The 27,940-nt window shown below is 39.9% G+C and overlaps 1 protein-coding gene across 2 annotated transcripts; it reads left to right on the top strand.

Annotated features, from left to right (window-relative positions):
* On the top strand, nucleotides 1-27,857 carry mindy2 (MINDY lysine 48 deubiquitinase 2). 2 transcript variants are annotated; one of them, XM_085269430.1, is made up of 9 exons: nucleotides 1-1,024; nucleotides 1,385-1,442; nucleotides 4,679-4,743; nucleotides 12,628-12,786; nucleotides 14,731-14,833; nucleotides 15,785-15,927; nucleotides 19,219-19,392; nucleotides 20,287-20,478; nucleotides 22,292-27,857. In XM_085269430.1, the coding sequence occupies exons 1-9, from the start codon at nucleotides 98-100 to the stop codon at nucleotides 22,478-22,480; spliced, it is 2,010 nt and encodes a 669-aa protein (XP_085125556.1). In that variant the 5' UTR covers nucleotides 1-97; the 3' UTR covers nucleotides 22,481-27,857. The 2 variants fall into 2 exon arrangements, with proteins under 2 accessions (XP_085125556.1, XP_085125564.1); XM_085269438.1 differs by lacking the exon at nucleotides 22,292-27,857 and having other exon boundaries at nucleotides 19,219-19,410; nucleotides 20,287-20,414.
* The last annotated feature ends 83 nt before the right edge of the window (nucleotides 27,858-27,940 follow it).

The following is a 27,940-nucleotide window of genomic DNA, read 5'->3' on the forward strand; positions in this document are numbered from 1 at the left end:
ACTCTGGTGACGTCACTCGCAGAGTTGTCATGGCGTCTTTGGGACCGAAGCTACCGCTGCAATTTAGCTAAAATCTGTCGACAACTCGTAAACCGAAATGGAGAAAAATGCAAACTTGCATCGAGACGCTGACGGGAGCTCTTTGTGTGCTACGATTGCGGGAGAAATGGGCGAAGCTGCTACTGTCGCTGGAGTGAAAGGAACAGCCGACAAATGCAAGAATAGTGAGGCTCCTCTCTGTAGTTTGGTTAACGTTAGTTATAATATCAGCACCACAACCGATGGTGCTCCCAGTAATGTCACTTCCAGTACCAGTGCCGGGAAGTCTGACGTGCAAGAAGTGGTCGAAGTCCTCCCCGAGCAGCAGCAAGAGGAGGGATACGAGAAGAAGAAGAAGAACGCCGAGGCGAGCGAATTGTGGTCGGGGTCCGATCAGATCAGTAACGGGATGGGGCATGACTCTGTGGTGGCCGCAAAAGACAGCCAGGGTGGTGCCTCAAAGTTGGTAAACAACAAAACCGACGCCTCGTCCTCACCTCCCGATAAAGAGAGCGCAGATGTGCAGGCTGAGGTTTCCGCCAGCGGAGAAAGTGAGCCGACAAAACTTGCCAAACCGACTAATCTGTGTCCGGACAATGCAAACACAGAAAACGTCAAGTCGGGGCTGCCCGCTGATAACGCCTTATCAGAGGGATTGCCGAGTGGGAGTGACCCCGATCCCAGTCTCGGTGGAGAGTCTCGAAGCATAGATTCACTCGAGTCCTTCTCCAACCTCAACTCCTGCCCCAGCTCTGACCTGAACAGTGAGGGGCTGGAGGAAAGAGGACTGGCCTTGGCCCTGCAGAACGAGTACGGGGCTGATGGCACGAAGAGTTCATATGCGAAGGACAGGGCCGCCGGCCAGTCCATATACCACATTAAGTGGATCAAATGGAGGGAGGAGAATACGCCGATCATCACCCAGAACGAGAATGGCCCCTGTCCATTACTGGCCATCATGAATGTCCTTCTGCTTGCATGGAAGGTAAAGGCTTGGAAATGACTGTGGATCAATGCAAACTTGATTTTGCACTGATATAATTAGGCAGATTTCTTAATGCATCTCTGAGCTCTGACAGGTTTCATGCCTTTATAAAGAAAAAGTGTGTATTAAGACTTAACTTAATAACACAACTGTCAGTCTCATCGCTCTGCATTATCTTTTTTTTTTTTTATTAATTTCAGCCAAGACACGTCTTTACGTGATTTCACTAGTTAAACCATCATGCCCAAACGCCTTAAGTGCTTACAGGATATATGATGTACGTATCTTTTACATATTTGTCCCGCTGTGTTGTTTTTAAAAATTACTAATGAACTATGGCTCTGCATACGTCTGTTGCAGGTTAAGATGCCACCTATGATGGAAATTATAACTGCTGAGCAACTGATGGAGTATCTCGGTAAGTCTTTGTAATCCTGACAGCACTTAGTCTCCCATGTGTGTTCAGTGACAAGTCCAAAAAGCAGCATAATCCAGTAGCAGTGTCTTGGGCTGCTCCTACAGCATCACACTAACCTGCATTTGGAGTGGCGCCCATGAGTCCATGCACTTGTAAACATAGAAGCCTGCAAAGCCACTGAGTTTCAGTGCCCTCATAAGCGTTCTTGTGTTTCATGTCCTCTCTAATGAGCAGTTACATGCAGGTCATATACAGTGTTGGGAAGGTTACTTTTAAAATGTATTCCACTACAGATTACAGAATACAGGCCCCAAAATGTATTTTGTAACGTATTCCGTTACGTTACTCAATGAGAGTATTCTGAATACTTTGGATTACTTAATATATTGTCATGTTTTTTACAACTACATGAATGTACTATTGCTGTGTGATTTATTGAGGGTTACTCGCCATACCAATACCAACTGGATGTTTAAATCTTAACATAAAATGAGTAACAGTAGGGTGGACATTAGGTAAGGCTGCGCTTTTTTGCAGCGATCTCATATAGAAAACTATTCTGAGCGTATATAAAACAGGTCAAACCGAGGTAAAGGGTCCTCTGGCTAATACGCCGGGTTTCGTGTCGGGCTCGTAGCCGAAAACTGGCTTTACTTTGTTGTGTGGGTCAACTTTGCTAGCGAGAGACAGAGAGATGCGTTGAAAGGCTGCTCCAAAGGAACTTATTGTGTCGGAGAAAAACAGGAACACAGTGTACAGTCCTACAGTCTGAGTCCTAATAGCTTACTTACAACTGGGCTTGTCAGGCACTCTTTTTGGCTGTAGTGGTTATTATTATATTTACATGCTTCCATCTCCCGTTTCTGCTCGGTGACAACTCGTACTTTTCCCCTTTTTCCTCCCTCCCTCGCTCGCACATAACGGGTATGGCAGTCCATTCTCCCTGCAGCACGGACTACACTGCCCATGAGGCTACATTCTTTAGGGCAATGCCTGTAACACTCTGCCTATTGCCTTCATATTAAATCATTTTTAAAAATATTTCTTCACGTCATTGTGCAAGTAGAGGTGACATGAGCCACAAGATTGAGACACAGGCATAAGAGCCTCTTAATGCGCGTTTTGTTTGGGTTTCCACCAGTGTGGAATTACCAAAAATAGAGAGAGCATAGCCTAACATATGAAACAGGAAAAGACCGCCGTGTAATCCATTTATTTCAACAAAGTAACTGTATTCTGAATACCACCTTTTAAACGTTAACTCTAACGGAATACAGTTACTCATATTTTGTATTTGAAATGCGTAACGGCGGTACATGTACTCCGTTACTCCCCAATACTGGTCATATATATATATATATTATATATATATATAGCAGCACAGGGGAATCCCCCATCAGCCAGTCTCATGCTGCTGCAGAGGAAACAGGAGCTGTGTCCTGTCATTCATAACTAAAATTAAACTTCAAATATCAAAATAAAGTGTCACATTAGCAAGGGGCTCTTCAGAGGTAGAGTCACCGATCCACACTTGTGTCACTCTCCAGTGCACAATGATCCACGTAAGGTTTTACAACAGATTTACTAGGATTACTTGTGTGTGAGACATACCTCGTCTCTGTTGATCACACTGACAGACAGTGGCAGATTTGTGCGGCCTGATCACTATGTGCATTTAAAATTGCTGTGTGCGTGTGGTACCTCGTGCTTGCACATAATTGCGGCACACACAGTCTTGCGTAGCGTTAAGGGGCTTCTGGATAGCCTCTTTGTCGTAACACGTAAACACCAAGCTCAGAAGTGGTGTTTTTAAAAGGCCAATGGTTGAGTATCACAGCTCACGAGTAAGCAGCGTAGCATGCCAGAGATCCGGCAGATAGATACAGATATTAAGTGACTGTCAGGGATCAGTGAGTCAACAGGTCAGCAGTGAGGGGTTTTCCCAGTTGTGGACTTGCTGTAGTAAAAGCAGTCAGCTGGCAGGCCCCCTGCTGGAAAAAATCTTGACTTGCACTAAAGTCTTTGTCAAGGCTGTCCAGTTCAGCAAGTAAGACAGAGGTGGTTTTTAGGCTACTGTCTGATCAAACATTTTGTGAAAAGCAAGCTTGTGTTTTACAGTTGTAGAAGACGGCAGCAGGGCTATACCAAGCCCGAGTGAATGCATCCGCTTGCTTTTCCGGTTTGTTTGTGAAGCATGCATTTGGCACACGATATCATAAGTCCCAATAAAGGTTGAAGAACGTAACAAGCCTTTGCTGAGCTTTGTATTTTTATTTCATTTTACTTGAAAGCCAAGTTCAGAACTGGGCAGTTATTTCCCACAGCATACGCACAAAGAAACCACTGCGTCATTACAATTATAAAGCACTAATCACACAAAAGAAAGCTTAAGAGGCTCTTTTTATTGGATGTATTCCACTTGTTCTGTTTGAGGAAGATGCATATGAAAGCAGTTTTTATCCTAAACGTGTAGCTGTTTTCACTTAATATAGATGTTGTCGACTAGGCGTCCATGGCATTCCTCTGAGCAGTTCTCAGGGAAAATATGTGTTGACAGTGCAGCACGATACTCCTGCCAGTTCCTAATAAATTTATGATTCTTTGTGAAACATTTTTGAAAACCACTTGCTCAAGAGTTTTAAAAGTAAGGAGTAGACGGCAGTAAAGCATTCACAGCGAGGGGAAGAATGTATTTGCCCTTTGCAATGCTGGAAATGTTCATCAGTGAGATCCTAATGAAAAACAAGACAATTAGCAACGAGCGGAAACCTTTGTCTTGAGATGTAACGGTCAGCTGTGTTTTTGGCGCATCTTGAAACTTATCTGTCTACAGCTGATGTACTGTAAAGTCTCAGTTTGTTGAGTGAAGACTTGCATGTTGGTAGTACTGATCAGGGCAAAAAAATAAATAAGTAAAAGAGGAGCCAGACATCTGCCAGGCTCTGCCCTCTGGCACAGCCTGTATTGCTATAGAGGTGAGTCAGCGGAGCTTTCAGGTGATGCCACAGATGACCGAGATTCAGCTCATCCTCCATATTTGTCACAGACCTTTTTTTGGGATACAGCCGACCAGTGCAAAATCTACCAGTGAGCACTAGAAACAGTTCACAACATCTGTTACAATCTTTACTCCATGTAATGAGTTCCAATCCAGATAGTAATTGCGTTGCTCTGGAATATGACTCGACATATCTGCCAATATCGCTCTCTCTCTCTCTCTCTCTCTCTCTCTCCAGGTGACTACATCCTGGAAACCAAACCTAAAGAGATATCAGAAGCTCAGCGGTTAAACTATGAGCAGGTAAGGCCTGACTCATACCTAAGCAGGCGTGTGTTTTTGCTTATGTGTGTGTATTAGTAAGCTGCTGACTGTTCACGGTGCTTGAGGAGGAGCGAGGGCTGTTTTGGATGAGTTGGCTCTCACTCTCTTGCTCTCTTCTCACCCTCTCTGTTGAAACGACAAATGTGCACGTTTAACACGAGCTATCTGCTCTGCTCGCTGTCTCTATTGAGATTTCTTTTTACTACAGTGACGACACTGCCGCGCTGCTGTGTCTCATGTCCTGCCAACACCCCGTGTAGCTGCTTGTTTAAACTACAACGGGTTTGCACATTTGCATTGACATAGCAGAGAAGGGCAGCGGATGTTCCATAATATGGTAATAAGGGTCGAGTTGATTGCAAACTGCATACATACGACTGCAGCCCAGCTTTTCTTTTTTCTTCCATTGCTCTGTATGTTACATAAGATGTGTCTTGCAAGGCCCAGGGAACAAAAAGGGTCAACAGTGTCAGATTATGTTGTTTCACATGGCAGTAAATGCTTAGAGACGCTTGGGTAAGTTCAGCTCCCGGCTATTACTGAGGCTGTATGTGTGTGGCTCACAGTGAGAGGCTCTTGGAGATGGAGCTGTGGTTCCCTTGCTTCCTCCCATCTCCACTGCCTGCCTCAGAGTGTGGGAGGGGCCCTGCCTCTTCTCCATTTGCGTGGCAGAGCACCAGCACATCTGTGAATGATTTCAAGCCACACTTGTCCCTCGTTCAGAAAGGGCAAAAATAATGCGCATAGGTTCTTCATAGAAGCTCTCTGGAGCGACCTTTCTAAATTTAAGTTGAGCTGAAATACAACCTCTTGAATAAATCAGCAGTGTCCTCAGCATTCAGAGTAAGGGAGTGGTCAGGGTATGCGTTGCATAGTTATTATGGTGGTCTAATCCTAGATACTGGCCCGGGAGTTGTTTTGCATGTGGGTGTCCTTGTGTCCGTTTGCCGCCTGCGTTTGCAGTTGGGCTGGTTGACACAGTTATGTGGAGACTACAGCGGCCAAGGCTTCTTGGAAGCTGGAAATTATGATTTAAAAAGGAACAAGTCTGAGATGTGTCGTGGATGAGAATCAGATGGTGCCCTCTTCTTGATATGTTGCAGAGACATATTTCCGTTGCTCATTGGATTGATGCAAAATGCAAATGAAGTTATCCCGACTTTGAAAAGGATGCTAGGAGTTCATAACCGAAGTAATTCTATTTATAAATTCCGCTTAAAAGTCATCATCTGTCGCAGGAGTGCATGCGGATTAAAATAGCAGATGCACGGCTGCTCTTTAGCTATTGTTAAATATTTACTCGGTGAAGCTGAGGAAGTGAGTGTAGTTTTGCTAGGCTTTCGTCTCAGTGGACCCAGCTGAACACTCTGATTCATCCACAATCACTGAAGGAAGCGGGCTGGGTTTAAGCATCCTCTCTTGTTCCTATTTAGTGTCATTCATAGTATCGATCATTATTCACAAGTATTTTGCGCTGAGTGAAGCAGGTACAGTCCCAGCAGCTGTAGCATGACTCTGAATTTCTATATGCCCTTAAGTGTGGATTTTTCATTAACGAAGGCAAAATATTTGTGTGTGGTATGTTTGAAATCTCTGTCGAAATAAGCCAGCATTGACTGTAGTTAATAAACTTTAGATAATAGAATAAGTTACAATTAAAAAAACAAATCATACAGCCCAGTTTATAAGGTTTATGGAGGTCCTTGTGTAGTGCAGATTACTGAAGGAGTTATAGTATGCTCTCAGTTGTGTGGGTTGTGGTATCAGAGCCTGATTTAATCCGAGTTGGCTCTATCTAATTAAAAGATGAGAAATGAATGTCTACGCAGAGTTGCCAGTTTATCAGGTTTGTTGTGTAAAAGGTAATTTGCAGGTCTTTTCAACCTTGTATTTTATAACAACTACAGTAAAAGTACCAACTGAAAAAAAACATTTTATGTATGTGGTTATTTTGAATTGGATGCAAACAGCATGTTTCAAAAATGTCAACAGAAGGAGAACAAAAATGTAGAAAAGTTGTGTAATACTAAAAATAAACCAGGGGCCAGGTCTTAAAACTAAACTAACTCTCTGTATGTATTATTGTAGGGTCTACCTTACAATATAAAGCGCCTTGAGGCGACTGTTGTTGTGATTTGGGGCTGTATAAATAAAATTGAATTGAATTGAATCAATATGAATAGAGGCTGAGTATTTTTGCGGTAATGGTCAGTTTGGTGGTCAGAGTTTGGGTATTTAATATTTAATGAGTCTTGTACGCAGGGGACAGTTTAAAAATGAGGTTGAATGGCAGTGACCTTTAGGCCACAGGAAGGGTATCCATGAAAGAAATCCTAAAGGCTGTATCCTGTGAGCTAACAAGGAGAGTGACCCTCTGTGGATGCATCAGTGCACACAGCTTGGTTAACTCACACATTTGTGAAGGCACCATTAAAGCTAAACAAGTTTCATCCAGACTCAGTGAATCCGTGCTTGGTTTTAGTGAAAACGGTGGAAAACCACACATATTGCAATTGCACTGTTGTGCTAAGCTGGCCTCCCTGCTGTCTGGACCTGTCATCTACTAATTAGTGTCAAAGTTCTCAATGTTTGATGTGTCATCTTTATTTGTTTTGTTTATTTTTTTCCATTAAATTTCAGTAAATTCTTTCTTAAATGCGTTTGTACAATTTAGTGTAATCCATTGCGAGGGCTCCTTTGCAAAAAATGTATCTCTATGAAGCTTGATGCTTTGACACTGTCAGAAAGAAACTGATTTCTTTTAGGACCTGGTTTGCTTTTCTGCTCTATTGGGAAAAAGAAATATTCCCCCCATGATTTAGACAGATCTAGATTTGTCTTGAATCTGATGACCAAAATATTGAGTATCAAACGCTGCAGATGTGAGCCAGCACAAAAAGTGTGTCCCACTTTGTGGGACATTGCCGTCTTGTAAACTGTTAATAATTAACACCTCAAACTAATGGGTCATGACATTATGTAAGACTTCTGAGGCTGCTGGCCTCCATTCATTGACTGATGTTTTTTAGGCTCAAAGATCTATTGTGTATATGTATAAAGATTTATCTGGCGTGTAGATGTACACAGATGACTGCAGGCAGACCCATAAAATATGCATCAGCTTGCACAGACAACAAATATCTGACAGCTGTATTCACTATTCTCTGTTTGCTTCACAGTGACATAAAATGTACAGTGCATCCTCTGAATCCTCTGATTTCATAGCGCTGGACAGTAATGGACAGAAGCTTTGTGGTAATTTTTAAAACACAGCTGATTACAAAGTATAAAGTCATTAGTGCTGTTTCCCTCCAAACACACGGCATACAGTGCTCAGACTCGTCCCATACTTTTGAAATCATCTCTGGAGTTGCTGTTGTTGTTATGTTACCTACCAACAACCACATGAAAGTCACAAATCCCATCTTTCTGACAGTGTGTTTTGATCGTTACTGGTCTTGGAAAGGCTGCATAATTATAGCACTTTAAAATTGGACTTTTCATACACCCTTTATATTTCTACCAGAACCTGGTGCTCAGTTGTGTTTCTTCACAGTAACAATCAGATTTTATGTTCTTTCAAATCTAGAAATAAAGCGAGCATCTTCTTATTGTTTCTGCATGACTGGTGTCACGGTGATTTCTTGGCTTCATTATGTTGTAAAGTGGGAACGGCTACATGTGTTCTGTTCTTAATTGGAACCTTCATCTTAAGAAAATAAATCCTTTTGGGAACAAAGTCCCTCATGTGCTCAGAGAGAGAAGCAGAGAGGCCTGCCCTTAGACACCTTCGCTTAGACTGTGTAAAAAACAAACAAACTGCAAGGCCCCAGCAGAGTACCATGCTAATGTTACGCTGTGGAAGTGTAACACGGCGGGGCTAGATGAACGTGTGCGTGATGCAGTGCTAATCATCTGATCCACGAGCGCTCATCTGCTGTTGGAGCTCTCTGCCCTAAAATGAGGAGATGTGGTCCATTACACATCCCTGCTAATCCTCCCATCACTGCCGCTTATAAGCATCCTAATCCACACACTCAGATGAGCCAGCTGTGGGCTTTCCACCTCAGCTCTGTGCACCAAAGGGTCAAAGCTGGAGCAGCCCAGCGCTTATTGGACACGATCCTATTGCTAGCAGGGGGATGTCAAAACACTTCACAGAAAATACTCTGAAGCCATTGTGGGAAAAACAGGGGAAAAAAGGAAAGACATTTCTGTATTAGATGGTGGGAATTTTTCTGCCTTTTTATTGTTTGTCTATTACTTATTTAGTCTGGTGTGGTATAAATGGCTTTGCGGGGAGGTCTTTTATAGTTAAAAGTCCAAAATGTATCCCCTCCTTCACATTTTTCAAAACTATCCAGTGGGCCTGATTGGAGTCTTTACCAGGGCTGGTTCTAACCCCTGGGCTTTATGTTTGACACCGCCGGTCACCCCTGAGTCCACACAAACTGCCCTGAAAACATGAAGACATTTCGATGCTTGCATATTAGATGTAGTGTATCACAGAAATAAAGTTTTTCATTTGCATAGTGATTCAAACTAGATCATAATAGTAAGACCATATTTTATTCATAGTTTTATGGAAAATGTGTGCAAAGTCATGTCCAAAATAATAAAATTGATTTGTGTCAGACAAAACCCTTAGAAAACATTTCTATAATTCATTTGGAAGCATTTTCCCTACAGCTGCTTGGAATTACTATTATTATTAGTTTGGACAAGAGAAGTTTTTAACTGATTAAACATATGAAGGCATTTTTATAATGCAATACAGCTGAGAGAAAATAAATGGGGTTTAATCGTTTAATATTAGAATTTAAAAACTGAAAAATGCAAATAAATCTCCACTTTGTAGGCTCGTATTTATCTTTCTGGTATGTGTGACGGTGGTAATTGGTTTTTGGTTTGTGGAACTTTTTTTTAATCTTCCCATAGAACACACTATACACTCATAATAGAGTTGTCGGGCTCAGCTGCGAGGCTTATCTTGATTTCAGAGTTAAATGGCAGGAGAGGTTTAGTGCCAGCTGGGAAACATTGCTCTGAGGCTGAGTGCAGGAATTAGTCTCTCTCATTGGGTCCTCAGGTGTGTGGTGCAGTTATGTATATAGAGTATTTGCTCTAATATTCATACGGTGAAGTAAAAAGGCTGGTTTTCTAATTAAATCCTCTCTTACCGATAAAGAAAGAATGCCAGTCGGATCCACAGAAAAGGATTTTCCACTTACGCACGATGTATTTGTGTCTGCTTTAAAACCTTTTTACTCTACAGAGATAATGAAAATCCACCAGTCAAAACATGGCTAATGAGAAGTACAACCAGAGACTTTTCTATTAAAATTTTTCTTTCTAAATGTGAGAAAAAAAAATAAAGATTTGCTGATATTTGTTTGAAATATACTTAAAACATGTTTTTGTATTACTATATCAGAAAAGCCTTTTTTATGTATCTATAGCACACGGATCAGGGTCAGCCATGTGCTGTGGATCATCGTGTGTATGTGTGCTGCAATAACAAAGGAGGAAAAGAGCTAGCACACACCTAAAACATTACTGTAAAGAGGACGGGGTGTGTTTGTGTGTGTGGGAGTGTGTGAAGATTGTGGAACAGCTGATAGTTACTAAAGATGGCCTCCCAAACAACTTCACATTAGGTGGTAAAATGTGTGCGAATGCTTTGAGTTTAGAACGAGCAGCATCCCGAGGAAGTCATTATTAAAAACATGGTGTTGTTAAAGCATAACAAAAAACACAACATTTAACTATCAATATTAGGGCAGCTCATTCAGACAACTTTACACCAAGCATGGCATTTCCTTGGGTCCCCAACCGTACACCTGCTAAGTGTGAAGAAAAGAGGATGAGCAGTTGTCAACAAAAGCGGAGTACAGGCGCACACATAGAGACTAATTCCTCTATAGTGAGAGGTTTTCTTATCAGTGTAAAAGACAATGTTTTTCTCAGTACTGTTGGATTTGGCTTTAATTGAAAAATAGCAGTGGCATACAAGCTCTCAGTCAGGTTCTAATATGCAGGATGTAACTGAAACAATTTGAATCTCATGCAAAATGATGCCGTCTCATTCATACGACTGTTAGTTTGTTTGGGCTTTTTATGCAGGGATCCTGCTCTCTGCCTGTTAGGCCTTATTTTCTTCTTATGTTGCTTATTAGGTGGTATCTGGGCTGCAGCCTCTGTGCAGTGATTGTGTAGTCACTGGGCAAGAAGAGTGTGCAGGGTTTGAATGCAGGTCTCTATGAAAACACAACAACTAGGTTACGGTTTAGCTTCAGGCCTCCCTGTTTTCTCACCTGTGAACTATGTTTTTAGGTTGTGTTTACACAAAATCCAAGACCTTCCTGTGGGTTTATGTTCAAGGAGTTGAACATAAACAGGTGTTTTGTTTCGTTTTGTTTTGTTTAAAACTTACAAAGGTTGTGCAGTCGCACTTTTTTTCAACTGAGAAATATGCCAGAATTTCCCATTTTTCTCTCAAGCAGAACTTGAAAAACTCAGCCCACTCATTACAAGAGGAACTAAATAAGAAATCTTATTTTTACAGGAATTTAAATGTTGAAAGCTTTGTCCACTGCTGCATTCGCCCTTTTTTCTGTGCCTCTAAAGTATCTGCCACTGTGCACTGACTTGTGTAAAGCACTTTTAAAACATGGGTAAGCTATTAAGAATTGAAACTTGACTTTAAGAACATTTTAACAAGAATACACTGAGAAGTGGGTGAGGGAAAACTGAAGCAAAATAAAGCAAATCAACACTCTGTTTTATAATAGAAAATTAAGCGCACAGGTGAAACACAATGACATGGAACTGTATTCACAAACTTACTGCAACGGGGACCGGTCATATCTGACAAATAGGCTCAGTCATCCAGGTTTTCCAGGATTTAACTGTTATACCCAGAATGCCAGTTTGTGCTCTCTGTTTGGGGGTTAAAGGTTTGTAGTTCCATAGGTTTGATTCCCAGCTCCTCCAGTGTCCATATTAAAGATCTTCAATAAGATGCTATACAATATAAATACAGCCCATTTACCACACCACGTACAAATCAGGAGCCTCTGATTCTCTCCTGGTTCCTGTGCCCAGCCACTACTGTCGGGTACACGGCATAAAACATGATCTAATCTGAAAGATAGATGGATGTGGATTCAGTTTTTTTACTTTTTCAGGACTTTTGTTTGTTTGTATTTTTTTCGCCTCCTGGTATCACAGCTCAGTCCGTTCATAGCAGCCACAGTGGGTTTGTTTTGTCACAGTGTGATAGCGGCAGGGGGGTGGTATCATGCGAAAAAGTGACGTCAGTGCATCTTTCGGCTACAGTGAGTCATCTCCCATCATCTGGTCATAAAGACATGACACATTGAGGGAAGAAACGACATTTGAAGTTGATCTTACCAACTGCTGCAAGCAAACAAAAAGTAAAAATCTGCTTTACTTGAATTTTTGAAAGGAAAAAATAAAATATTATTATTAGCCGCTTAAAACATATACTGATGTCATTGAGTTTAGATGAAAAGCTGAACTGTGTGTAGTTTGTTACGGCGTGAAATAATCACAGGAATATTTAATTGCATGAAGTTGACTGATTGAGCAAAAAGTAAAAAGAGCAGTATATATGAAAATAACTCCGCTACAATAAAATAATGTGATCTGACAAAACTACATGAAAGCAGGTTTTTGTATTGGTGTAAGTGACAGCTAATGGTTTATTTTAAAGTTCTAGAAATTGATCCACGAGGACCCCAGCAACTGTTGTGATTACTTGCATTTTTTCTGATCAGTTCAATTTGATTTGTATAACATCTGTGTCTCACGCTGCTGCGCTGTGTCCTTTCTGTTTTCTAGAACATGAGTGATGCCATGGCAGTGTTGCATAAGCTGCAGACAGGTCTAGACGTGAATGTGAAGTTCACCGGGGTGCGAGTCTTTGAGTACACCCCAGAATGCATTGTGTTTGATCTGCTGGACATCCCTCTTTACCACGGCTGGCTGGTTGACCCCCAGGTGAGATGGATCTTATTTTGCCTTTACTGCCGTAGAAATCGGCCCGTTTTCTTTTTCTTCTTTTTTTTATCTTCAACATAATATGAATACTCTCAGTTTTGTGTTTTTTGTGTTTTTTTTTGTTTTGTTTTTTTTCTCCACACATATACGTTGGACGTTGAATTCATTTTAGTTGTAGTCCAATTAAGTAGTCTTGTTCTAACTTATTACTGCAAATTGTAGCCTCAATTTTCAGTTCTTAGCTAACAGGAGCAGCACCTGGGTCTTCTGCTGCTGTAGCCTATCTGCTTCAAGGTTTTACATGCTGTGCATTAAACGATGCTCTTCTGCATACATTGGGTGTAATGAATGGTTAGTTGAGGTAGTTTTGCCTTCCTATCATATTGAAGACATTTTCAGCTAGAGAACTGCAGGTCCGAGGATATTTTCTCTTTTTCAGGCTTGTAAACCTCGAGATAGTTGTGTGGGAACATCTCAGTAATTTAACACTTCCTGAAATACTCACATCAGCCCATCTGCCACAACCACAGTCACTTAAATCACCTTTTATTCCCATTCTGATGCTCAGTTTGAACTTCAGCACATCCTCTTTCATGTTCACATGTCTCCATGTATTGACTTGCCCCCTTTTTTGTTTTTTAATCTGTGCTTTATTCTAACATCTCATACAGTGCAGCATCATTTTCAAGCAGTTTTACATTTCGACAGGTCATGTTTTTCTTTATTTGCATGCCACATGACTTTACATCCTCAATATGACGCTTTAAAAATTAATGTCAAAACAAGAGCATAAAAACAAATTGTTCTGATTAACCCCACAAACAGGGAGGAAATTAATAAATGATTAAACAAAAAAATGTGCCAAAAAGAATAGAAAGAGATGTGGATTGAAGCACCTTGTTGTAATTATAAGGCCATTGCAGAGTTAAAAAGCTTTATAAAACAGAGATTTTGTAGCTTCAATGACTTTTAGCTAATTTTATATGTTTGCATGCTTTTACTTCCATATGTTTTGTGGTGGTGGATTAAGCTTTAGAAACCAATTTATAATACATTCAGTGGGGGCACCTGGAGCACAAAGACTTTAGTCTTAGGGTGTTATTATTAGATTTGTGAAAAGAAAAAAAATAATGTTAAAAATGATTGGATAAAAGAAATGACAATTAAAAAGATGAACAAGAAATGTTTTTCATTTGGTTTTAAACTCGTCCAATATGTGTGCCAACATTATCAGAGCACGATGTGGTTGCTTGTTCCAGCAGCGTCTCCAGTATCAGGGGCGAGTCGGAGAACAATCATTTGTTCTGCTTCAGAGGACCTGAGAGGTTGAGTTGGTTCATGGCTTAGGAGCCTGTCAGAGAGAGGAGGAGGTCTCCAACCTTTAAAAAAAATGAGCCATCCACTATAACGCATGCACCTTAACAGAAAGCTCTTTATTCTGGACATGAACAGAAATGATGAGTGTAGGTGGCAATCTCCTCATTTCAATACAAGCTACTGGAATTAGTCTCCAAATGCAGCTCACACCGTACCTCTCCATTAGCACGTAATTAGAATTTACTCTTGTACCAGTTTCAGCTCACCTTTTCTTTGAAAGTTTTATTTTTGTTCTATTTTATCAGCTTTTCTTTATCTAATCGTTCTCCAAGTCCTTATGAGTCTGCAGATGTTTACAGCAAAAACAGATCTGAAAGTAAAAGGTGACCTTTTAAAGTGCACTCTCCCATTTGATCGTCTTTTTGAGAAACGTTAATGAAAGGTCATGTTCTTTATAAGTGTGTAATCTGTATAAAGACTTAATAGGTGAGTGTAACAGATTTAAATAAGTTAACTTTTTGGGGAGCTGCTGTCATAAATTTTCTTTTGGTTTTTCTGCAGCTTTTCGTAAAACAACATCAAAGCTTGTTGAATGTTCTTTCCCACACTTTTTATCTTTGTTTACAGATGCATGATATTGTAAAGGCAGTGGGCAACTGCAGCTATAACCAGCTGGTCGAAAAGATAATATCCTGCAAACAGTCAGACAACAGTGAGCTGGCAGGAGAAGGTAAGTGCTTTCTCTACTCTCCTGATCTGCCCGACTGCTTTCTAGTCTCCCATTTCTTCTCTTTTGATCCTGTGTACTTGAAGCTGGAGAGAAAAGTTGTACATTTTAGTAAAATAATAAAAAGATTTTTCTTTTTTTTTTTTTTCTTTTAAAAAACAAAAAAATGTGAAACATTTTTTTTGTTGGCATTACATTAGACATGCTTCCCCAGAAAACCACAGACTGAGTTTAAACAAAAACCAGGACATACTTGTGACTACTCATCAAATGACCTATTTCCTCGGCTCACAGCGTTCCTACCAGCTGTCTGTAACTTCTCAACTAAATATTTGCTCAATCAACACTGAGCTTCCTAAGTAGTTGTCAGCTGGGCTGCTACCACATCGACACATCACCGCATTAGTCGATGTCCCGATATGGTTCATTTAATTATCTTGGACAGAGATTAAATTCTGAGAAAACTGAGTTTTGTGTAAAGTTGATTAAATCTTTAAAAGATTCATTCACAATCTAGGGTAGAGTGTTTCTCAGTGGTAGCATTCCACTGATTTTGAGTTTTGAATGCTGCTCTGTTGTACAGATGTCAAATGTGACTGTAAAGGTTGCCAGTTCGAGCAGAGAGTCAGAGTTGCTCAGAGTGAGGATAGACATTACACCAGAATTTCCACAAAGCTTTCCAAGTAGCGACCTGTGTTCATGAATGAACTGGGATTGCTTGATTGGAGTCCAGGCGACTCATCCAAGTGGTAGCTCAATGACAAAAATAGCTTTTATGGGATCTAGCACGTAAAGCTAATCAAAACAAAGGAACTAAAATTTATAGTCACCTAAATCTGCTTTATATTCCCCAAGGAATTTAAACCAATTAAAAGTCATCAGTGTTTCTTCATTTTCTAATCTAACTTCATTTAATTTTCTGTTTTGTGTTTTTTTTCTCTTCTCTCTCATTAGGCATCGTAGCAGAGCAGTTTTTAAACAGCACAGCCACCCAGCTGACTTACCATGGACTGTGTGAGCTCACATCTACGGTACAGGAGGGAGAGCTCTGCGTCTTTTTCAGGAATAATCACTTCAGCACCATGATCAAGTACAAGGTAAAACTACCAAAAAAGTAACAGCATATTTGCTCTGACTGTGAACCTTATTGATGTAACTTGCATTTAATATATTTTCCTGATCAAGACGGCATTTGGCAACCTTCACTGGGCTTTATTTGGTTCACTCCAAGAATGAAAGGTCATCATTCCTCCATGCCGTTTCCTCTTTCATCTACAGTAAATGAAAACCTCTGCGCCATCAATGAAATAGTGAAAAACGACTATTCAGAAGAGTAATACTACGTAAGTTATCAGGTAGCCTCACTACTACCTGATAACTCTTAATGGCAAGTTTTGATACCTTAGTATATATCAATAAAGACAAGGTTTGACGATTTTTCCAAGGGTAGTTGCATAGACAGAGACCACCCTGTCGACACCCAGTCGTTCTGTTCCATAAGCAGGTCTGGAATATGACAGAAACTGCTCAGCTCAGAAAAGAGCTTCAAGAGTTACTCTTAGTATGCTTTAAAGGGGTAAAGAGTTGAGATTTATGTAAGAAGCCACTGCTACATTGCAACAGCTTAAATGGGTCAGGACGTCATGATACCATCTGTCCCTCTAGCAGCAACAAGTCTTGCAGCCCTTTAAATGTCAGTTGTTGTAGATTGTATGTGATATATGAACACAAAGTATAATCGTAAAACGATTAAAATAACGTAAAAATAATATAACGTGTTTTTTTTTTTTTTCAATCGAGGTGCAATTGGTTGCACAGAGGATGTTCACCTGGGAGAGCAGTGTCCAAATGACCTAGTGGGAGGGGCTACACAACATGCATAACAAACCTACTGAAGTGTTAATAAGTTACAGTTGAGCTCACAGAAAACAGCTCAACCACTTTCTTGTTTCTGATGAGTAGTTCTTTTGCCTTTAAGTGGCATCTGTGTAGTTAATGATATGCTTTAATATATTCATCAGTCTGAAGAAAGCTGTTTATTTATGTGTACATAACATTAGACACCACATTCACAGTGACCCTAAGAGGGTCATTGCTTACCATATATCTGCAGCAGGGAATAACCTTTCCTGTTATCCACGGAAGGGGAAGTGAGTGTCTGTTCTTTCATTTTGAATAGTACACTTGTTGCCAATATAAGCAAAGCAGTGCATGTGTGTGCCCAACAACCATCAGACAAAGCATAATAACAGCCCATGGTCTCTTGTAATCACTCCAAAGCAGACCTTTGCATGAACTTGTACACATACATGCTAAACAGCCTTATTTATCTGTGAAGACTGTATGTGTAGGGTCTAGCATGTGATTTAATCTGAACACTGGCACGTTGTTTTTATTCTTCATAAATAATTCTCCTTCAAATAATTAATATGGGGATCCGAGGAAGGGGATCAGATAAATACCGAAGCACTTTATGTCCGACATCAAAAGAGTTAATCCTGTGAAAGAGTTTATTATTATAGAACAATCAACATTTCCTCAACTTAATATTTTGTAACCAAACTCATTATAATAATAATCATAATTATAAGGAAAATAACAATAAGAGTAATAATATAACTTTGTCTGTCTACATACTCGTTCCATGATCCAAAATTCAACAACCACACTGGCACACAGGCACATCTTAGGCCTCTGAAGGTTCTTATCTAGATTACATATTATCTCTCCATGTTACCTAGCAACCACCTAGCAACAGACTAAAGTGACCCATTTTTAACTTTAACTAATGCAACTGTAAAACCTTATAAAAGAATCATATTTTAATGTTACAACAGTAACTATTAGTAACATCTAATGGCCTCAAAACGTTAAAATTATGTAATTTTTTTTTTACACCATCATGTTGCCTGGCAACCACTTAACAGTGGCCTAAGGTGACATTTATATGGTAAATCAAATCAAATCAAATCACTTTTATTGTCACATCACATGTGCAGGTACATTGGTACAGCACAAGCGAGTGAAATTCTTGTGTGCGAGCTTCACAAGCAATAGAGTTGTGCAAAATACAATAACATAAACAGGCAAAATATACGAATGGCTAAATCTGAAACTAATAAATATATGTACAATATATAATAGTATATGCAAAAAAAAATATTTCGGGATGTGTATACTAAATGTTTTTCTACGTGTGTGTGTGTATACACATATTTTACAAATTAAATAGAGTCAACAATAAATAAAATATATAAAAATATACAGAGTTGAGACATGTGCAAAACAGTGGCATTAGTGTACAGTATGTAGTGCATAATGTTGAAGTTCCAGTAGTGAAGGTGAGGTGTCTATGACGTGTTCAGCAGTCTGATGGCCTGATGGCCTGTAAAAGCTGGGGTCCTGAGTAGGGATGGGTATCGTTTAGGTTTTATCCGATACCAGTGCCAAATCGATACTTTTGAAATGATGCCGGTGCTCGAACCGGTGCTTAAAGAATGGAGAACACAAACTTTGTCCAAAAACCTCCTATGTTTTTATTTTTAGCAGTCTCTTTTTTTTCTGCAAAATGATAAGCACGGTCCAGCCCTACACACGGAGCGGTCCGAGCTAACTCGCTAATGGAGATTTGCCACACCCGCAGTAGATGTGCTCTGTGTGAGGTCTCGCAGCAAGCTATCAAATACGGTACATTTGATAGCTTTTTAAAAAATGCTATGCGTCGCCAGGTGTTTCATCAGATTCGAGGTGTTACCTCATTTGCACAGTATCAGCTTAAAGCACTTGTTGCAGGCTGCTGAGTTTGCATCTTTTGCTGTGAAGTACAGCCAGACTTGTGACCGCTTCGCCTTGGGCATTTTTAATCTGTAGCTCTGCTCTAAAAGAACGTACGTAACTGGGCCCGCCTACTGTACTTGGAAAGGTAAAATGATCGGCTAGAATCCAAAGTGTATGACATCTCGGGGAGAAAAAAAAAGCACCGAAATGTGCGCTGCTTTTCGGTCTGGTTACTACCGTTTATGTCAGAACCGGTGCCATAATGGCACCGGATATCGGTACCCATCCTTGTCCTGAGTCCTGTAAATCAGTTTGCCAACACCACCAACAGACCAACTAATATTGTGGCATTGGCATGTATTATTAATAATGATCATTTAAATGATGAAAATAGAAAATGGTAGACAATAATCTCTGGCTCCACAAAGCTGATAAATTCTGGAACTGAGACTGCTTACTTTGACCTTCAGCGCTATCACATTGACCAAATCTGACAAATAACCTTTGAAAGTCCTTCACCTCCTTTGTGGTAATAACAAATACACATTGTACTAACAGCATGTTTGTATACACTGATAAGATGTGTGTAATCTGTGTGTGTTGTTTCCCAGGGCCAGCTGTACCTTCTGGTTACAGACCAAGGTTTCCTGACGGAGGAGAAGGTTGTCTGGGAAAGTCTGCACAACGTTGACGGCGACGGCAATTTCTGCGATTCGGAGTTCAGGTTGCGGCCTCCTTCTGATCCAGAGACTGTATACCGTGGCCAGCAGGATCAGATAGACCAGGTCTGAGCACTGATGCAGGCAAGACTAGCAGAACCAGTAACAATTCCCGTCCAGACCGTGATGTGTTTAAATGTGTTGTGCTTTTCACACCATCAGTGTGACACAAAGTAACGTTTTGGTTTGGTTTTTTTTTTAGCTGCTTTAAAGCATTGGCCTCAATGAAACACAACACCAGTTCCCATGAGACACAGAATTATCGAAGTGAATAGACACGGGAAATGAAGCCAAAGAAATAAACTCTGCGTCAACCCAGGCTAAAAAAAAATATAATGGAAACTTCTTAAATAATAAATGTGTTGTAGCTCCCAGTGCAAATCACATACAGGGCAGCCTGAATAGCACCGGGCAAGGCTGCATGGCACCTTGCCCCCCTCTAATGCATGCTTCACTGTGGTCCCTATCAATGCATTGTGTTTGTCTGTGATGCTCTTTTACCTGTTTCACAGCTGTCTTCTTCTCGGTGGACCAAAATAGATTGAACACAGATTTTCTGCCTCGCTCCCACACATGCACCAATGAGACATGAACAGAGGGGCTATTACTTTTTATTCTTCTTGCTTACTCAGGTCTAGCACTCCTTATCAGCAAAACTGGTTTTGTAAGAAAACTGTATTTTATGGACGACTCATGACTTCAGTTAGATGAAGAAAAAAATTCACCATCTTTACAGCGACACTGTGCATAGCATAGACAAGGAAACACTTTAGATAATGCACTCTGACAAAGTAGACGACAGACACAGTTGTTTCTCCGAATAAGGAAAAACTTGAGGCTTGTGACCAACTGTTCAATAACCATAACACAGTATTTGATGGATTTAAGCGTTGCAGTGATAGATTTGCTCATAGGTGATTCTTTCTCCACCTTTATATGTGTGTTCATGTCTGTTATCAGGATTATCTGATGGCGCTGTCACTGCAGCAGGAGCAGCAAAGCCAGGACTTACAGTGGGAACAACTCCCAGAAGGCATCAGTGATCTAGAGTTGGCGAAAAAGCTTCAGGAGGAAGAGGACCGACGAGCCTCCCAGTACTACCAGGAGCAAGAGCAGGAGCAGGCGGCGGTGGCAGCAGCAGCACACGCACAGGTAGGGAGGGTGGGAGATAGGGAGATAGCAGGTAAGAAAGGAGGTAATTTTATGAACCACGGAGGGTAAAGTTTACCTTTTGGAAACGGAAAGATGTCTGCATCAGAGAGCGGAATTACAAAGGAGGAACTGATGATGAAAAGGGGAAGGTGATAGCAAATAATCATCCTTTTTCTCCTTAATTTGTGTGAGCAGAGTATAAAATTCAGAAAGTGGACAAAAAGAAATAAAACAGAGAACAGGAGATAAAAGTAAAACTCTTCAGTTTTATTCACATCAGTTTCTTTATACAGCTTTTCTCCTTTTTTACATTTTTCTTCCGGCTGCTCCTTTTAGGGGTCGCCCAAGTGGAGCATCTCTCTCCATCACACCCTATCCCTAGCGTCCTCTTCTATCACCAACCCTCTGCATGTGCTCCTTCATTGCATCCATTTATCTTCCCTGTGCTCTTTTCTCTTGTCCTCCAGCCTGGCAGCTCCATCTTCTACATCCTTTGTCGAAAATATCCCCTATCCCTGCTCTGCACATGTCCAAACCATCTCAGCCTCGCCCGTCTTTGTCTAAAAATTCACATTTTTGTTGTTGTTATTCACGAATTTTCAATTGACTGTTTTACAAAAAAAGCAGATATAACGTTCTGGAAGGAAAGAGAGGGTAAAGTAAAATGTAAAAGTGAAATTAGCCAAATGTGGCATAATATTTGGATGTAAATGATGTGATATTTAAAATCTCCATATATCAGTATCATTTCAGAAATGTTGAAGAAGAGGTCAGAGGTCCAAAGTACATGATATACCCATTTAACATTCCCAGTGTGCCTATATGTCATTAATACAAACAATTGCAGTGAGAGATGCAGTTTTAAATAACTCTATATATCATTACTACTTTGACCATCAGATCAATCTATTCACTTTGAAGGAGAGGTCAGAGGTCAAGTGTGATATATAATAGATTGCTATATGTTGACAAGACACACACTTGTAAGAATCACAGTTTCTAAGGCTTTTTCTCAGTTTTCAACCAATCAAATTATGAAGTTGACCTTGAAAACCTTGGTGGATGTAAGCCAACTATTAATGGATTGCGACCCCCCACCCCCCCACCCCCCCACCCCCGTACACCACTAAAAAGATTGATCAGGATTCATTCAAATCTTTTTAAGCTATTATGTTCATACACGCTACCAAGTACCTCCTTGGCTGAGGTAATTACTGTGAATCACTCTTGCCGTAAGTAACACTGACACACATGGCCAAAGTTTCATGAGGACACGTCTTAACGTCCTGCAGGGTGTCAGGACAATCAGATTATGATAATTTTCCCATGTTTACCACACAGCATTAAACACATTCATACTATGTGTTCAACATGAAGTCAATATGTCATAAAATGAAAATCAAACAGAATAGGTCATCTTAAATTCTAAATATGTTTTACTTTAGGGATCTGTCTGCATGGGTTAGGTGTGGATGGTGTTTGTCTTTGTGTCCTGTACCTGGTGGTAAATGCACCGTACTGTATGATTATTCTCACATCAGTGCGAATTACAGACTTGAAAGAGCTCACAGAGCGACCACGTTCAACCTGAATGCGTCATGTGTTTGCATTCTCATGATCACCTGCCTGGTAGAGTCCTGTTAAAGTTCAGGACTGCAGTGCATGTGTGAAATAGCTTTAGTTTACCTCTCAAAGTCTGTGTAATTAATTCCAGAGAGAGATTAATTTTTGGTTGATCATTTCTTGCCACAGTTTTTCAACAAATACAAACAAAACTGTAAATTTCTACTCTTTTGCTGTCCTGTTCGGGAAGGAGGGCCAGCAGGATGCTGCCGAGGGGGCCGAGACGGACAGAGGTGGTCCAGGAGCAGGGGGAGCAGCAGCCAGCGGTGGCGTAGCAGCACCGGCTGGAGCCACACCCAGCCCGGGGAAACAGTCATCTAGTGGGGAGCGTAAAAACAAGAAAGAATCAAAAGATAAAGACAAATGTGTTATTTTGTAACATATAGCTGTCTGCGTGAGTGTGCATGTGAGTGTTTTGTGCATTTGCTTATCTGTGAGAAAGGGGACAGAGTTTTTTCTCCATGGACTGGACACACACAACGCACAGCCCCCACTTGATGGCAAACAAGGGAAGGAGACGATTGAGGAGAGATGTGACTAACAGAGGATTTGCTGTTCCCAAACCACTGGTGCCTGCTATCCTCTATCCTCAGTGGAACCTGGACATCAGAGGAAGGGGCAAAACAACAACTACTACCCCTTCTCTTTCTTAGAGTCCGCCAAACTTTGTTACAAGTTGCACACTATATTTGTGAAGGGAGGGAGGGGGGTCAAGTTTACCTGGGGATGGTGTATTTTATAGCCAACGACATAATCCGAAGAAACAAAATCTCACCCTCTCACATTCTCTTCTTTTACAAAACTTAACTCACTTTGGTCATTTTTTTTCAGTAGTGCAGCTTATAAGCTTTTTTGTATGCGTCAATATTTACAAAACATATATAGCCATTGATGCCAACATTCACATTTTATTTATCTGAGTAACCTGTAGCTTTGGGAGAGGTTCTATGTTTTTTTCTTTTTTGTTCCTTTTCTCGCAGTCTAAAGGGAAGTCGATGTAACGCCACTCGTGTCCCCTCTGAAACACTACATACTAAGGGTTAATTAGCTGCCAGATACTGTAGCTATGTTACAACACTCATCACAGCTTGCCCTGTTCAGATTTGCCTTACCAGAGTATGGTAGTGTTGTATTCTGCTCTGTCTGAATGTGTATGTGCAGTAAACGTGTGCTACTTTGGTATAAACGTGTCATTTACTGAGCATCACTGATGTAACAAGATTGCTTTTTTTTTTTTGTATGCTGCATCAGTTAAGCTACACATTTGGGACATTTTGTGTCTTTTTTGTTGTGATTCTGTTTCACAAAAACAAGATTTGGGACAGGAAAACTGAAGATTACGTTGGCACGTTATGTCTGAATCTGATGTTTCTGAGACGCGCCTATCTTTCGGCAGATTAGGTTTGCGTTCGATGGCACCTAGTTTAGAGTGAGCGGTAGTTTGAAAGTCTGTTCTGACAGCTTCCTGTAGAGCGTATGTGTCTGTGTGTGTGGAGACACTGTTAGAATCAGGGCTTTGAATTCAGTAATCCACATACATTTCTCTGAACAACGGAGGTCCTTTTATTAACATATAAATTGGACTCCAAATATGTGACATCAGGATATACAATATAATAGAGTCAGATTTAACAGCAGGCCGATAGTATCCTATGATATTAGCCATTTGACAGTTTGTCAATATCGGCAATCATAGTGGCCAATAAATGTAAACTAATAAAGTAAAGAAGAGATGGGAGAAACACCCTTCAGCTATTTTATGAGTGTTGATGTTGCATACTTTGTCCACCAGAGGGCACTTTGCAACTTCCTTGTTGGCAACACAAGTGTTTGGAACCCAAACGACTGCCGGCTAATCCGAGCAGAGTCGACCATAAACGAGAAAATGAAAATAAAACTAAAAAATAACAAATGTTACGGAAATCTGTTTGTTTTGTGGCTAATTTATTATAAAATCAGATTTTTAAATCAAATATCGGTATCTGTATATATCAGGCTCTACAAGATCATTTTCTGCTTTGAATTTTTCTCCCATTGTTCTCCACAGTTCTCCCTTTCCTAGCCCCTTCTTAGTCAGCTTCAGAGAAGACTAATTTTATCAGATATTTATGAACATTCAGGCCCAAAGTTCGCAGACAGAGCTGTCTTTGGAGGTTGTAGGAAATTCTGTGGTATCACCTTTAAACTTTTGTGCATTTTCACTGCGGCGCTGCGCATGCAGACACATGATGTACATATTTATCTAACCCATTCTTATAATTTAGCTAGTGGTTTGTGCCATTATTATACCATGGGACTGCCTCCTGACAAACTTTTTCTATCTACACATTCCAGTCGGATGCCTTGACTCGAGCCTTCTGCTAGAGACTGAGGGAGACAGTTGGCGTAGGAGGTCTTTGCAGCGCTTGTAAAGTGGTCTCCATTATTTTGTTGAGTGAGAAGAAAATTCTCTGTCAGGACAGCAGGCTACCTACTGTGTGGGAAACCTTTCTTACGAGCTTTGTGTGATGGCTGGAGTTTGTGCTCCCCATTTGTTTCTTTGGCCCTAGCAAGGCTATGTTTTGTATATATATACATAACTACAGTTGAATATATAACGCCTTACAGCATTTCAGCATATTTTATAGGACAAAAGGAAACAGGCGTATTACTAGAATGAGACAATCCATACATTTTTCACGTAAACGTCAGAACTTCTCTCAGGCCTTTTTTGATGGGACATATCCTCGGGTGTCTTTTCAGATGTTAATGTTTCTAATGACACGGTTCCTCGGCCTGAAGTCACTATCTCAGTCGCAACTTTTAAGCATCCGTTATATGTACACACAACTATTAGGACACTTTGAAGGACTTGACACTAACACTGTTATTGACAGCTGAATTCATTCAAATAACAGTAAAAAGCAATGGACTGGCTGGTCCTGGTGAAAAATAAAGACCTCGCTGAACAGGGTTAAGGAACATTGTTACTTCTTTGCAGATTTTTTTTTCATGCACCTTAAAGTAATAAAGTAATCAAAATTTCTCTTTAAGAAGATAGAGGGGAGGCTTTCTGATTTTTTTTTTCACCCTGTCTTGGCCCATCAACAACATGCTGATTAAACATTCCAGAGGAGATTTTTTTAAAATTAAACTTTATTTTAAAGTTGGATTTGATTTTGAAGATTTTTATGTGGGTCTTTGTTTGAATACAGCGTGAAGTTACCTAAATGCCACAGATTTTTACTATTGTTTCAGATTTACTACTGTGCATCCGCTTGCTACTCTTAGTCATTATCACCTGAATTAAGTATTTTTGTTGTAATGTGTTTGGTTTCACCCTACTTCCTATGATGAATTGATCAGAAGGATATTGTGTGTTTAATGTCTCAAAGTGGTCTCTTGTATGCCTTGTAAAAGTGATGGTGGGGTAAATGCTGTAAAATTAGTATTTTGACAAGGTGATCGTTGAACATATAGTTGTTGTAATTGGTTTTGCACTGTTACATTGATATGCACTAACAGAAAAAAAAACATACCTCATTTTCTACGGAACACAAATTGTGCAAGAGTGCTATTGTTCTTTTGGGTACCTTAAAAAAAGTAAATAATGGCCAAAATAATAATTCTTAGTAGCAGTTGCTCTTAAGCCAGCTAAATAATACGAATTTGTAAAAGTATGAAAGGGCTGATTAAATGTTTTGGCTTAAAATGAAAGGATACATCTGTTACAAGGAGCCACTCTGTTTCCAGAAATGGCGGGATGTTGTGCAAAATGTAAAAATAGACAAAACATACAACTTTGCAGAGAGATATGGAAGCTTGTTTCAGCCACTGAAAAAGGAGCCATTCGTAGTTCATAATAATCTCACAATGTTGACTTACTTTTTCAGAAGTTTGAGTTTGTAACCCCAAATTGAGAAAATAACTTGAAATTTTGACTTGGCTTAGCTAAAATTGTTTGGGATTTTTTCAGTGGCAGCAACAAGCTTCCATAGAGAAACCCTGTTTTGAACTTAAATAGAAAAACAGGCAACATATCAAATATTAAAACTGGCGTTTTTTTGTTTTGTTTTTTTTACTTTTTCTTACATATGCACATTTTGAATATGATGCCAGGAACACATTTCAAATAAATCTAAAGTCGCATTTTCTTTTCACAATGCCATGTTTTCCCCCTTTTTGAGAGATTTTGATTGTGTAAGCATTCAAATTTAGTAGCCAGACTCTCTAAAAACAGAGCCATGCTGTTGTCACATCCCTTTCTTCCGTGTGAAACACGTTGGTCCAAAATCTGTAGATATTGTTCAGCATTAATGGGACCTTTGCAGATTAACAAATTGCTCGTGTTGCTCATGGGCCTCCGTATAATCACAGGTGCTGCTTTTTAAACAATCTGAACAGCCCCTGTCCTTTTTACTCTGGAGGACGTGGTGCCAGTGGTTTCCAGAAAGACCATTCAAACCCACGCACAGTTGTCTGCTTCGGCTCAGTCCACTATAAAATAGACCGTGGTGTTTATGGATCTTGCTGTACATGAGGTTTTTAACTTTGTGGATGCAGCATCACTGCTTGCAGAACTGTTTCAGACTCCACGCAGTGATTCCCACCATGATTATCCCTGTTTTTAAGGCAGTGCAGCCCCAGAGCCTAATGATCCTCACAGTCATTCAGTTCAGGTTTTTCCAGCCTTATCATTTGTATTGAGAGATTTTGTCCAGATTCTCTGACTCTTGTATTGATGATGAAAATTATGAAATCACTAAATTCTGTGCAGTTATCAATAAGAGCATTTAGATGCCTATGTCCATTTTATTTATTTTTTCTTATTTGTTTGTTTGTTTTGGGTTTTTTTTTATTGTGTTGCTGGCTTCAAATTCAAAATGAGCATTAAAAAGTTGCTTAGTTATAACATATGGCGCTTTTGTAGTATTTATAATTAAATGTATGGTTTAAATTAATTTAAAGTCTTCTTGTGGTTTAATTTATATTTTTCACAGCATCCAGATGTTTTTGGAAATCGGGCCATAGCACCTTCAATAGAACTTGCTGCAATTTGATATATTCGTAGTTAGCGGTACATCTACACCAGACTCAAGTATACCAATACAAAGGCTGGAGTTATCAGCTCGGCGCTGATATTCAATTCCACTGGTATCCAATTCCATCAGCAAAAAAATGGTGTAGGTTAACCCCTAACTATTTTTTCCCCCATCAAATCCATCATTTCATTACACAATGTTCTCAAAGAAAGGCAACAGGTCAAAAGTACATACAAATGTGAAAATGCTTCATCAGGCTTGAGTGTTTTCATTAATGTAGCAGAGGGAAATGTTCATTGTTGTTGTGTGACAGATAGATCCAGAGTGCTGAGCAATCTAAGGGAGATCTTTTCTTTATTGCAATATCAAAACTCCCAGATTTTACCCTGTGATGCATGTACAGTGTGGGCTGAAAAATAAAGAGGAGTAAAAGTTCATCATCGATTACCCCAAGAAATTTTTTTTCCACTGTCCGGCCTGTTTTGTTTATATTTCGCATAAAAGAAGCAAACAAAAAGGAAAGCGTTTGTGAATATGGGAGGTTACTCATTTGTGTTGATTTCAATGTTCATGTATTTACATAAATGACCAAATAATGTATGTAGCCTTTCACATTACAGTCACATATTGTATATGGTGATATATATATAAATATATATATATAACAAAATGCCTTATAGACGAGGGACATTCAACCTGATTAGAAGTTACCAGGAAAATAAAAAACTAAGATAAGTTGTTGGTTTGTTGTCATTGCTTTGAAGTCTTAATGTCTTTTGAGAAAAGTGGAAGTTGCACCATTTCATAGCCTGTATGTG

This window comes from Mchenga conophoros, linkage group LG1, assembly GCF_057382185.1.
Source record: "Mchenga conophoros isolate Kocher_MC1m ecotype Shallow Benthic linkage group LG1, M_conophoros_male_GT1.1, whole genome shotgun sequence".
NCBI classification, from domain to species: domain Eukaryota; kingdom Metazoa; phylum Chordata; class Actinopteri; order Cichliformes; family Cichlidae; genus Mchenga; species Mchenga conophoros.

Coding starts and splice junctions, on each gene's coding strand:
- mindy2 (XM_085269430.1), top strand. CDS start 98: ATGGAGAAAAATGCAAACTTGCATCGAGACGCTGACGGGAGCTCTTTG. Junction 1,025..1,384: donor TCCTTCTGCTTGCATGGAAG/GTAAAGGCTTGG, acceptor CGTCTGTTGCAG/GTTAAGATGCCACCTATGAT. Junction 14,834..15,784: donor CAGTGAGCTGGCAGGAGAAG/GTAAGTGCTTTC, acceptor CTCTCTCATTAG/GCATCGTAGCAGAGCAGTTT.